The sequence below is a fragment of the Chenopodium album genome, chromosome 16 (genome assembly GCF_948465745.1).
Source record: "Chenopodium album chromosome 16, dcCheAlbu1.1, whole genome shotgun sequence".
Classification (NCBI taxonomy): Eukaryota; Viridiplantae; Streptophyta; class Magnoliopsida; order Caryophyllales; family Amaranthaceae; genus Chenopodium; species Chenopodium album.
In genome coordinates, this window is record NC_137849.1 from 47,536,209 (window position 1) to 47,547,214 (window position 11,006).

At 35.3% G+C, this 11,006-nt stretch overlaps 2 protein-coding genes across 3 annotated transcripts; both read left to right on the forward strand.

Moving 5' to 3' along the window:
* Positions 1-1,620: 1,620 nt before the first annotated feature.
* On the forward strand, positions 1,621-7,937 carry LOC145585706 (tRNA-specific adenosine deaminase TAD1-like). Of its 2 annotated transcripts, XM_081642416.1 has the most exons (11): positions 1,627-1,963; positions 2,128-2,248; positions 3,007-3,170; positions 3,275-3,406; positions 3,826-3,939; positions 4,460-4,629; positions 4,704-4,780; positions 4,863-4,982; positions 5,272-5,359; positions 6,258-6,372; positions 7,394-7,937. In XM_081642416.1, exons 1-10 carry the CDS (start codon positions 1,807-1,809, stop codon positions 6,366-6,368), a joined length of 1,254 nt encoding a protein of 417 aa, XP_081498542.1. In that variant the 5' UTR covers positions 1,627-1,806; the 3' UTR covers positions 6,369-6,372; positions 7,394-7,937. The 2 variants fall into 2 exon arrangements, 1 of the variants encoding a protein (XP_081498542.1); XR_014100710.1 differs by lacking the exon at positions 7,394-7,937 and having other exon boundaries at positions 1,621-1,963; positions 4,704-4,776.
* On the forward strand, positions 7,398-10,306 carry LOC145586783 (uncharacterized). The gene is made up of 6 exons (XM_081643707.1): positions 7,398-7,555; positions 8,182-8,717; positions 8,894-9,086; positions 9,320-9,384; positions 9,468-9,681; positions 9,763-10,306. The coding sequence occupies exons 1-6, from the start codon at positions 7,526-7,528 to the stop codon at positions 10,129-10,131; spliced, it is 1,407 nt and encodes a 468-aa protein (XP_081499833.1). The 5' UTR covers positions 7,398-7,525; the 3' UTR covers positions 10,132-10,306.
* The last annotated feature ends 700 nt before the right edge of the window (positions 10,307-11,006 follow it).

Here is an 11,006-nt window from a genome sequence, read left to right on the forward strand (position 1 = left end):
GAAAACCCAGTAGAGTAAGAAAATGTACTGAAAATATTATTTATAGTCTGAAATAGGAGAATTTGAAAGGACATTAAACAGGATTAAACATTTAATTAATTAATTAAGAATCTAAAAAAAAGGAGATGAATTTTAAAGGATTGGTTGCTTTTTCTTGGGACATTGACTTGGCGTTGATTCTGCATTGACGCTTGTTCATCAAAAAAAAAAAAAAAAAAAATATTTTTGATCAGTCGAGTACCCCTACTAGACTTGTAGAGTTGTAGACTAGCAGTTGACACAACTCACACAAGTAACGCCTATGTATAACACTTACATTTTCCCGCTTCTTTTCTCCTACCTATTAATTGTTGAGCACGCTTTTGGATTTGGCTTGGTCTGATTCACGGTGTGGTTAATCAGTTGCGTGTTATGTGTTAGGTTTAACTTTTTTAAAAGGAATTTGTTTAAGTTTAACCATGTTTTGCTTGCGCGTTAAGGCCAAATTTAAATTGTGTTTCTTTGAATAAAAGTGCTCCATTCAATACATATTTGTTACTTATTGAGTTTTTTTTTTTAGCTATAATTTTATATTAGTGTTTCATATTCACTTTTATTAATGGTGCAGAATAACAATTCAAACCCTTACCAAATACGGAGTACAACATGAACATTTGCACAAGGTCCCAATCTTTTACCATCTTGTGTTCAAATGGTTAAGGACTTAAGCCTAATTAATTAGCAAACAATTTTTTGTTAACTGAATTATCTTATCCTTGGCTAAGAGCAACATATATAATAATTTCTTCAAGTTTATCAATCCATCACCCTATAATTTTGCAAATTCATTTATGCAGCGCCGCAATGTGATGTTCTTCATTTATGTGTTTTTCCAAACTCCTTCAAAAATCAGAGAAGATTGTACCAACAAAAAATTATTGAACTACTTTCATAATTACATTCTTAATAGTTAAACCTCTCATTTTTATTTTGTACAAATTATACTTGCTACGTCACACATCGATGAGTAAATGTTACGGATTACTTAGAGAGGTAATGAGACAAGGTAAATAATTATAAACTTTTTAATCGTTGGTGTGGATTGTAATTTAGACTATCCACCCTATACCTAGCTCCCCCGCCAATAGCTTTTGCTTTCAGTCTTGCACTCTTGCGTCCCTTCCTTTCCTCTTCCATTTTTGAAATTGGCTAGGCCCAATTCATGGTGTGCTTCATTAGTTGCATGTTATGTTTAACTTATCTAAAAGGCTGATGTAGGCATGGCTCAAGAGTCAAGCACTATATGTTTAAGTTTAACCATATCCAACTTCCATCCTCATTTCCCATCTCACAAACACGTAATCAATATGGTGTGGTATTGAATGATAATGAAATAGTAAACATTTTGTGAAAAAAAAGAAAACAAAAAACGCATAGACTTGAATACAACTTTTTAAAAGTAGAGAGTCACAAGGGTAACCATGTACTCGTAGATAGTATTTATTCCAGGTCACGAGGTTACACAGTACATACTATTACGACTTCAAGTTTATGTTATTTTACTGGCCAAATTACGCTTAACAAAAGTGACACATTTGAAAATTCTACCTCGTAAAAATAATGTCTAAGTGATTAAAAACTTCTCTTTCAATTTCAAAGGATTTTGGATTGATTATCACCGTCCTTGTCGCTCTCTAAACCCATATCGGATCGGAAAAACCCAATAATCTTAGTAGAAAACTAGAAATTGAAAAACCGAACGGCCGAACCACCCTTCGGAAGCCATGAACATACACACTTACCGGTGCTATCGGTGATTTGGTGGTAATGGAAGAAATTCAATCGTTTGGTGGAGGAAATTCATGGGGAGATATCATTTCTGACAAAGTTTTCTCTCTCTTCAACTCTCTTCCTAAAAAGGGCAAACCTCAAGGCCGTGAAGTCACTGTTTTGGCTGCTTTTCTTCTATCGTCTCCTTCGCAAGGTAACCCCATTTCCCTCCATCTTTCTCTCTCCTCAATTGGGTCGATTCTTACTAGCTAGTGTACCCTTCAATTTATCGACTTGTTTTAGACTTACCCTTTTGATTTTATGGGTTGAATTTGAAAATTCATTGCTGAAAGAATGATGAAACTTCTGGAGTTGCAGATTTGGAGGTGGTTGCTTTGGGTACTGGGACTAAATGTTTGCCCAGATCAAGTCGGAGTTCAAATGGGGATGTTGTCAACGATTCTCATGCTGAAATTATTGCTAGAAGAGCTTTGTTAAGGTAGTGATTATTTTGTGTATTTGATGAATATGGGTCTTATGACACAAGAGATGAAAGAAATAAGATAATTTGATATTATACATGTGATTGAACATTTAATGGTGGTAAGGAGATGTTAAGTAAATTTGAATAGATTTACAATTGTTAGTTTTAATTGGTTGATGCAGGTTTAATTCTCGGAATTAACATGTTATTGATTATTTGGTAGCTTGCTGTAGTTGCCTTAGTGAGTCTTAGGAAAATTTGAGATAATGGGATGTTAGTTTGGCCTATTCTTAGCATTTATTTGATTTAGGTGGTTCTTTAGACGCGTAGTATGCAAAGGGCTCACTGACACATCCCTGTTGTTGAGGTTGTGTATATGGATGACTTTGTGCTAGATCACATTGACGTTGATGTTTTGAAGCTGCTTAGACATGTATTACGTGTGATTTACAGTGGCTGCAATCGATAGGAATTGTAATCAATTATATCATGGGCATTTGTGCCATTTGAATGATTTGATCATGAATTCATTAACCAGCTCATCTGGCATATACCTTTATATGTTATGCAATTTTGTTTGGCACTTTATCTAAGTCTCATTTGAGCTAACATCATATTTTAGTTGTTCAGTGACCACTTTGTGGTGGTTGTTATTTGTTAAAGACTTAAAGTATGTCTCAAGCAGAATATCATTCTTAAGGCAAATAGTTGGAGTTACCTGATTAATGTTGTGGTAACTTCAAGATTTTTGTTTTCTCTTTGCAAAATATCAGGTTCTTCTATTCACAGATTCATTCTTATTGCGATTTAAATGAGCAACCACAAGGTGCCAATGGCAGAAAGTTGCCTATTTATTTGGAAACTGATGGGTCTGGTCAAGGGCGATACAAGATCAAAGAGGGTTGGAATTTACATATGTATATTTCACAGCTTCCATGTGAGTCTAACTATATCTTATTTCTTTCATCTCTTGCGGGATAGTAATGTGCTTTTGATAATTTTTTATTCACTTTTTGGGGATTTCTGTTATATTTTTTATAGGTGGGGATGCTTCACTTAGTTTGCCACAATCGTTGAGAAATATTTCCTTTGGAGAAGAAGTCCCAGCATCATCAACAAATGTGTTTCATCCTCCTGGAGAAAAAACTTCCGAAGCTTTATTGAAGAAGAATGGTTGAATGTATTCTTTCATCTTCTGTACCTCTGCAGTTATATGACTTGGTTACATAATACTGTGACACATTTTAGTATTTTACTGGATGCATCTTGTCTGCAGAGGCTTCTACAGTAAGCAGATCTAGTTGCCGTACATCTTATTGTGCTTTTGATTGAACATGAAATCAGTAGAAGTAGATTCATTGTATGGCCTTTATGAGATGATGCCTGAAACCTTATAAATGGGGGAAGGCATTGCTAGGTCCTCATGTTCAAATTAATGATTACGAAATAATCATCATTAGTTAAAATTTATGGTGCATTACATAGTTGTCAGATTGTGCTAGAAAAATGTAATGCATACCCCTTGTCTACGGATTTTCATCATGTGTTAGTCTCTAAATATTGAAAATTGTTCTTGGTGACTTTTCTTGCAGGTGACTGTCCAACAATAACTGGCTTAGTTCAAAGAAAGCCAGGCCGTGGTGTCACAACTTCTTCTGTTAGCTGTTCTGACAAAATAACACGCTGGAATGTTGTTGGAATACAAGGTCAGTCAGTTTCTCAGTCACTGGAGGGTTCCATGTGTGTTAGGAATTATGATCTTTTAAAATAAAGCCATGAGCAACCAAACCTCAATTTTGATGTAATTTCTTGTGTGTGAGTTCTGTTTGTGAAGAAGTTTGGTAATTTGATCTTTCTATTGTTAATGAGAAAGTGAAAAAAATGGGTTTAGATCTTTTAAATTTATTCATCCTATCCGTGGAAGCTTGACATAATGCTAGCAACTCCACACATAACAAAAGGGAGCTATATAGAATGCATAGAAGAAAAGAAAAGCAGCAAAGATTAGTCAAGACTGGAGTTAAGGAGTACTGTTTAGGTAATGATTTGTTGGGATAAAGTACAAAGAATGTAAAAAGCTACAAGGCTATCAGAAACGCTACATTGGTATTCTGAATATGAGGAAAAAAAATTACAAGTCTGTTTACGTATACATTTATTTAGTTGTTACACATAGATCTATGGTATGTCTTTGATAATGATTTGTCTACTTTACTTTCGTGTCAGGTGCAATGCTTTCCTACCTGCTCCAACCTGTTTATATTTCTACAGTCACCATTGGGCAATCATGCAGTAGTTCTCAAACCCTTTTCCTGAAGGAAAACTTGAGGAGGGCGTTGTATGATAGGCTAACACCTTTATCAAATATGTTAGTTGATCCTTTTCTAATTAATGAGGTATGTATAGTGTGTTAAATGTCAATGCAGTATGCACTTCGGTTCATCATAAAAGTGGCCTCTTGATTTTGCAGCCTTTATTTTTTGAAGCTCCTGTCCCACCTAAGGAATTTCAGCATCTTGGTTCTGCTCAGGCGACTTTAACTTGTGGGTGAGTCTTCATATGGTTGATCATTTCCTGGTGGTGGATATGTGACTTTGAGTTGCAAAATTCAAGCCGCAGTGATGCGCAGGTACTCCATATGCTGGAATAAGCATGATTTACATGAGGTTATCCTTGGGACAACTGGAAGAAAGCAAGGAACCTCTTCAAAGGGAGCATTATTTCCATCCACGGAGTCATCCTTGTGCAAGTAACTTTTAATTAATATATTTGTTTGCTTAATTTTTTTCTCCATTGTAATCTTTCTTAAGGATAATTATCACTTGGCTGAATTTTTATTTATTTTTTTTAATATTATTAAAATCTGATAAGTCATGTACTAAAAATGTTTACTTCTGGACAACTTGACCTCCTTAGAGGCTTGAACTTTGTTGGGTTATGGTGGTAGTGTTGATAAAATTTGTGTTTGTATAGTTGTAAATGGTGTCAGGTGGCACTCTCTATCTTGTGTCTTATATCAATTACTGTGCATAATGCAGGAGGAGATTGTTGGAATGTTTTTTGTCCTTGAGGTGCAATTCTTCAGGTGATTGGAAAAACAAAACAATGTCATATAGAGAACTTAAGGTAACATGACATTGACTTTGATCCCCTTCACTAAAGTGATTTTTTGGAAGTGCCCTAGCCCCTGGAAAGTATATCATCCTTGCTTATACCAGTGAATTAGCTCTAGGAGACAGGGGCTCTTATACAACAACCTGAGCCAACCTTAATAAGAGGTCCATTTATGGGCCAGGATTATGAATGACTATATGAGACCCTAAGTTGTCATGGCATGCTTAATTGTCATGGCAGTGAGTTTCTCGACCCTTTGCCTTAGGATTAGTCAGTTCTATATCTTGGTAGGGACAGAGAAGGAATATAATTTGGCAGAAAAATTTCACTTTGACATGGTAGAACTCATTTGTTCAAGAGCCCAATTCTGTCTAAACTTAATGTGAGTTTTTCTATAATGACTTGTTCCCCTGTCATGGTTTAATATTCTGGTGCCCTAGCTGTTGAGGAACCACACGAATTTATTCCGAATTGGGTGGTTAAACTCTAATTGTGGTAACGATACAGTAAGTGAGATCCTGAATTGATATTGTATAGTACTCCATTGCTGACAGTTAAACAACCAGAGTGTAGTTAATATCTTAAAAAAACCGTAATGTCTGCTTAACTTGTTCTTGGTAAAAGGTCTCACTTGTGAAACAGAACAATCTAATTGCAATGAGCTGCTGGCCAATGAAATTGAATTTTGAAGGCTAAAAGCCTCCCTCATGTCCTCTAGCTATAGCCTATATGCACAATTTGATGATATTTGAAAAAAGAAGTTTTTGTCACTAGTTGAAGAATAACAGCCAAGCATCATTCCACCATTGCCTTCAATCTATTTCACTTTCTGAATATATTATCCCTTCCTAATGCCAGAATATATTCCTGCTCTTCTAAAGTTCTTAACTCATTATGATATCTTTTGCAGGAAAATGCTCATGAGTACTACCAAATGTCTAAGATATTGAAGGGGAGCTCAACTTTCTGCAATTGGCTCTTGAAATCTGTTGATTCTGATATGTTCTCTATAAGCCTATAGAGAGGTAAATGACACTCTTCAAGCTCAACTTAAAATTGATCCTTTTTTTTTTCTATTTCATTTTTATTTTTTTTATATAATTTTTTTACTGGGAAAGTAAAGTACTTGTAGAAATGCTAAATGTTGACTGAACTAGTTGAATGGCTGTCTTTCAATGTGTATGCATTGGCTTTTCATGGAAATTGATTCATCGATTTGAACATGGCACATTCATTGAGCATTCCGAATGACTTGAAAGCTTATATATTCTGCAGTCAACCCATTGAATGAAGAAATTGAATGGTGAAAAAATCATGTATATTCAGGATTACATACAGTAGATTCCAGTTAAATTGAAAATTAGATCCAATATTTGTGTGAAATAATGCTAGATTTATTGTGAAATCTGAAGAATCTTGACCAGAAAGGCAGAAATATCCTTATAATGTAATTTTGGTGTTTTGGGAGTTCATGAGCTAGCCACAGAAGCTATTGAGATTTATCCTTATATACCTTTTTTGAAGGGCATACCTCTCTTTGATGAAATACTTCAAAAATTACAATTATTGGGTATTGACATGGTACTTGAGGCGATTGAGCTGTAAGATTAGGATATTGTTTATACCCAAAAAAAAAAAAAAAAAAAAAAAAAAAAAAAAATCTACGGAACACTAAAATGTAGCAGCCTCAACCGCATAGGTTATGTACTTATGTGTATGTGCTCTCTTCCTCAAACACCCACATTTTACCGTGACAACTTGGTTGCTACTAGTTTTAGTGCAGATCCACTTTTTTCTTCACAAATGGATATCTTGCACTTGATTTTCACTTTGTGCGAGAGCATTATCAATTGAGCAATATGTTGATACCCATACGAAACCTCTTGCTTAAACATGTCTTTATCTGTGTGCGTAGCAGTGTAGCATGATAAGGGTTTAGCCTAGATCAAACCGAATTAAGGTTAAAGTTATTGCAACAGGATGTAATCGGCATGAATTACATGACAGTAAAGGTTACAAGATTCTGTCTTTGTTAATGTTTTGCAGTCGGGGAGATAACGTGAAGCTCAAGAAATTTTTTGGAGCAACATGTAGCATCACTTGAGCATTCAAAGGCGTAAACAATGTGACCCCAATACGTTTCAACATCATATACACAAGAAGGATCATCTTTGGAACATGCAATACGGCCTAACATACAAGAAAAAGGTGACTTGTGGCCCCACTTAGTCACGAAATCAATGTCTTTAATACCGTTGTTTTGCTTCCTAATTTCCATTGTAGCTAGATTTATTAAAATCTATAGAATATATGATACACTTTTAGGCATAGGCATCACAGACCCTGACTGCCATGAAAAACGAGTTTAAGTTCTTTGGTCGGAAAACTTTGGGTTGTGGAAGTTACAATGCGCTCGATAGGCTGAACATAGTCACAGGACCACGATGTCGAGAATTGAAGAAACGGGCTGTAGCTCTCAATGTCATATTCTGTCTATTCTTGCTCTTTACCCTCTTATTTTGCTACGAACTTTTTGTTGGTTGGAGTAATTCTGTAAGTCAAATTTTAAACTTTGTTGGTTGGAGTATTACTCTTCTACGCTTAACAATAGATCAATTAGATATCTAAAATGAAATTAGAAAATATAAAATAAAATTAGATTAGTTATTGGATCAAATTTCATACAATTTCGCTCCTCCTCTAATTCCATATTTCCATGAATGTTAGTTTAAGATTTGTTCTGGTTATAGTTTGTATTTCATCAATCTGACTATTGGACTATGATGTGTTCTTAATTCCTATCTACATATATGTATTTACATGTTTCAATCCAGAAACTACGTATTTCGACTTCTAATTCCTTGCCATCACCACCACCGCCGCCGCCAACCCAACAATATCCACTACAATGTGTCATCAATAGTACCACCCAATCATGTCGTCGCAACTACCCTACAAACTACATCTGTACGAACTTTGGTCATCCAGCAACGTGCCCGGACTACTTCCGTTGGATCCATGAAGATCTACGGCCATGGAAGGAGACGGGTGTCACGAAACAAATGGTTGAAGCGGGTCGAAAGACAGCCAACTTTAAGCTAGTGATCCTAGAAGGAAGGGTGTATGTAGAGAAGTATAGGGTTTCAATTCAAACTAGAGATGAGTTCACTTTGTGGGGGATCCTACAACTACTAAGGCGGTATCCTGGGAGGTTGCCTGATTTGGAGCTAATGTTTGATTGTGGTGATAGGCCTGTAATTCCAGCAAAGAATTTTAAGAAGCCTAATTCTGGGCCACCACCCTTGTTCAAGTATTGCTCTGATCCATGGAGTTTGGACATTGTTTTTCCTGATTGGTCCTTCTGGGGTTGGTAAGTTTTAGCTTCTTGTTTTAAATTCCTTCATTTCAACCTGAGATCAAATCTCATCTACATTGTCTCCCTGTTGCTCTCGACATCAAAGAGAGAGAAAATGGATTATAGTTATGTAATTAATTTTCCTATAATTGGTATGTAGATTTGATTTAACGCTGTGTATAATTGAGTAGGGCGGAGTGTAACATAAAGCCATGGAGAAACACATCTAGTGAAATACAAGAAGGGAGCAAGGTGATGAAATGGAAGGACAGGATACCCTTAGCTTATTGGAGAGGCAACCCTAAAGTTGCACCATGGAGGGCAGATTTGCTCAAGTGCAATGCTACTAACTCTACTGATTGGAGCGTTCGTATCTATACTCAGGTCTCTTTTCATCAATTGACCTGAACATTTCCATTAGGCAGTTCAATACAATCACATACCATAAATTAACGCGTTGAAAACTTAACATGATCAAGACAACACCCTAAAACATTAATATCATTTGAGAAAGGAGCATTATACATTTCATTTTTGAATTGGGTCGTTTTCAAAACCACTTTGCCCTAACAGAGGGTAGTAAAGTTTTAACTCAAAACATTTACATTTGATTGCAGAACTGGGAAAAACAAGCTAAAATAGGGTTTAAAGAATCCAACCTCAAAGATCAGTGCACCCATAGGTATGATATTAGACTTATTAATTTATTTTTTACAATAATTTTATACCATTAATCTATTATAATATTTGTTTCATGTCATAAAGGTACAAGATCTATATTGAAGGATGGGCTTGGTCTGTTAGTGAAAAATACATTCTAGGATGTGATTCTATGACATTGGTAGTAAAGCCCACATATCATGATTTTTTCAATAGAGGGATGTTGCCCTTGGTCCACTATTGGCCCATTAAGAACAACAACGAAAAATGCAAATCTCTCAAGTTTGCTGTTGAATGGGGAAATAGTCACGTTGATAAGGTAATTACACGTCACATTATTTGTACAGTGTGACTTAAATTTGTCATTATTAATCTCTTATTAATCTATATGATTGAATAGGCTCAGGAGATAGGGCAGGCCGCAAGTAGGTATATCCATGAAGATATGAAGATGGACTATGTTTATGATTATATGTTCCATTTGGTGAATGAGTATGCAAAGCTACTAAGGTTTAAGCCCGCCATACCTCCCAACGCGGTTGAGCTTTGCTCCGAGGCAATGGCGTGTGGAGCTGAAGGTAACTGGAGGAAGTTCATGGAGGAATCCTTGGAAAAATCTCCAAGTAATGGAGTTCCTTGTTCTATGCCGCCTCCTTATGATCCCTTAGTTTTGAGAGGTTTTCTAGAGAAGAAAGCTAATTTGACAAGGCAAGTAGAGATCTGGGAAGATGAGTATTGGGAAAATTTGAACCCTAAAAGGAAACCTTGATTGAATTACATCTATTGTATTCTTGTACATTTGAAACGTTGTCACGAATTAATGACAATATGTTGTGCTTAGCTTTCGCTCTATCTAATATCTATTGGTTGGTACGTAATTATCTATCCCAAGATTGATAATGAATGTGTGGTATGAATCTTTCAAACGAAAGCAAACTAAACAATTCGATCTATTTCCTTGTAGCCAATGTTTACTCAATCACATCATTATATAAATCTATAATGTTTGCTCATTTACTCGAAATTTCGCTCTCATAAACAAATTTGTCATTGACTTTTATTTTTCCCTAAAAAATAGTGAAAACAATACACCCTAAAATTCGAGAAATAAATACGCTAAAGATTTGGTCTACTCAACAACCAAGATTTAAAATCATTAGTTAATGTGCAAGGCTTCTATTGGTTCGTGTTTGCAACAAAATTGCTAGCCGATCGTACTCTTTTCACTAAACAAGTAGTATGAGTATTTGAACTTGGCCTAATTGGTCTCTTTCTAATAGGCAAATATGTATAATAACATATTAACTTGTGAAGGTAGGAAAATCCATGGCATGTAACACGGAAAGGCTAGCCATATGGAGAAGTTGATTCCAAAGTATTATACTTCTCAAAAGCAATTGCACCATTTTCAAATTGGCTATAAGCCTATAATTATAAGTAACGTGTAAACTTGTAAATATAGTGTAACTTTCTTAATAAAGTACGGAACATCTAATTTCTCTTTATGAAGTATCTAATTTCTCTTTATGAAGTATCTGTTTTTTTTTTTTTTTTTTTTTTTTTTACTGCTTTGTTAAAAGGTCTCATCTTAAAAAAAAATAAAAAAAAATAAATCAGAGCTAATTGGTTATACAATAAGGGTGA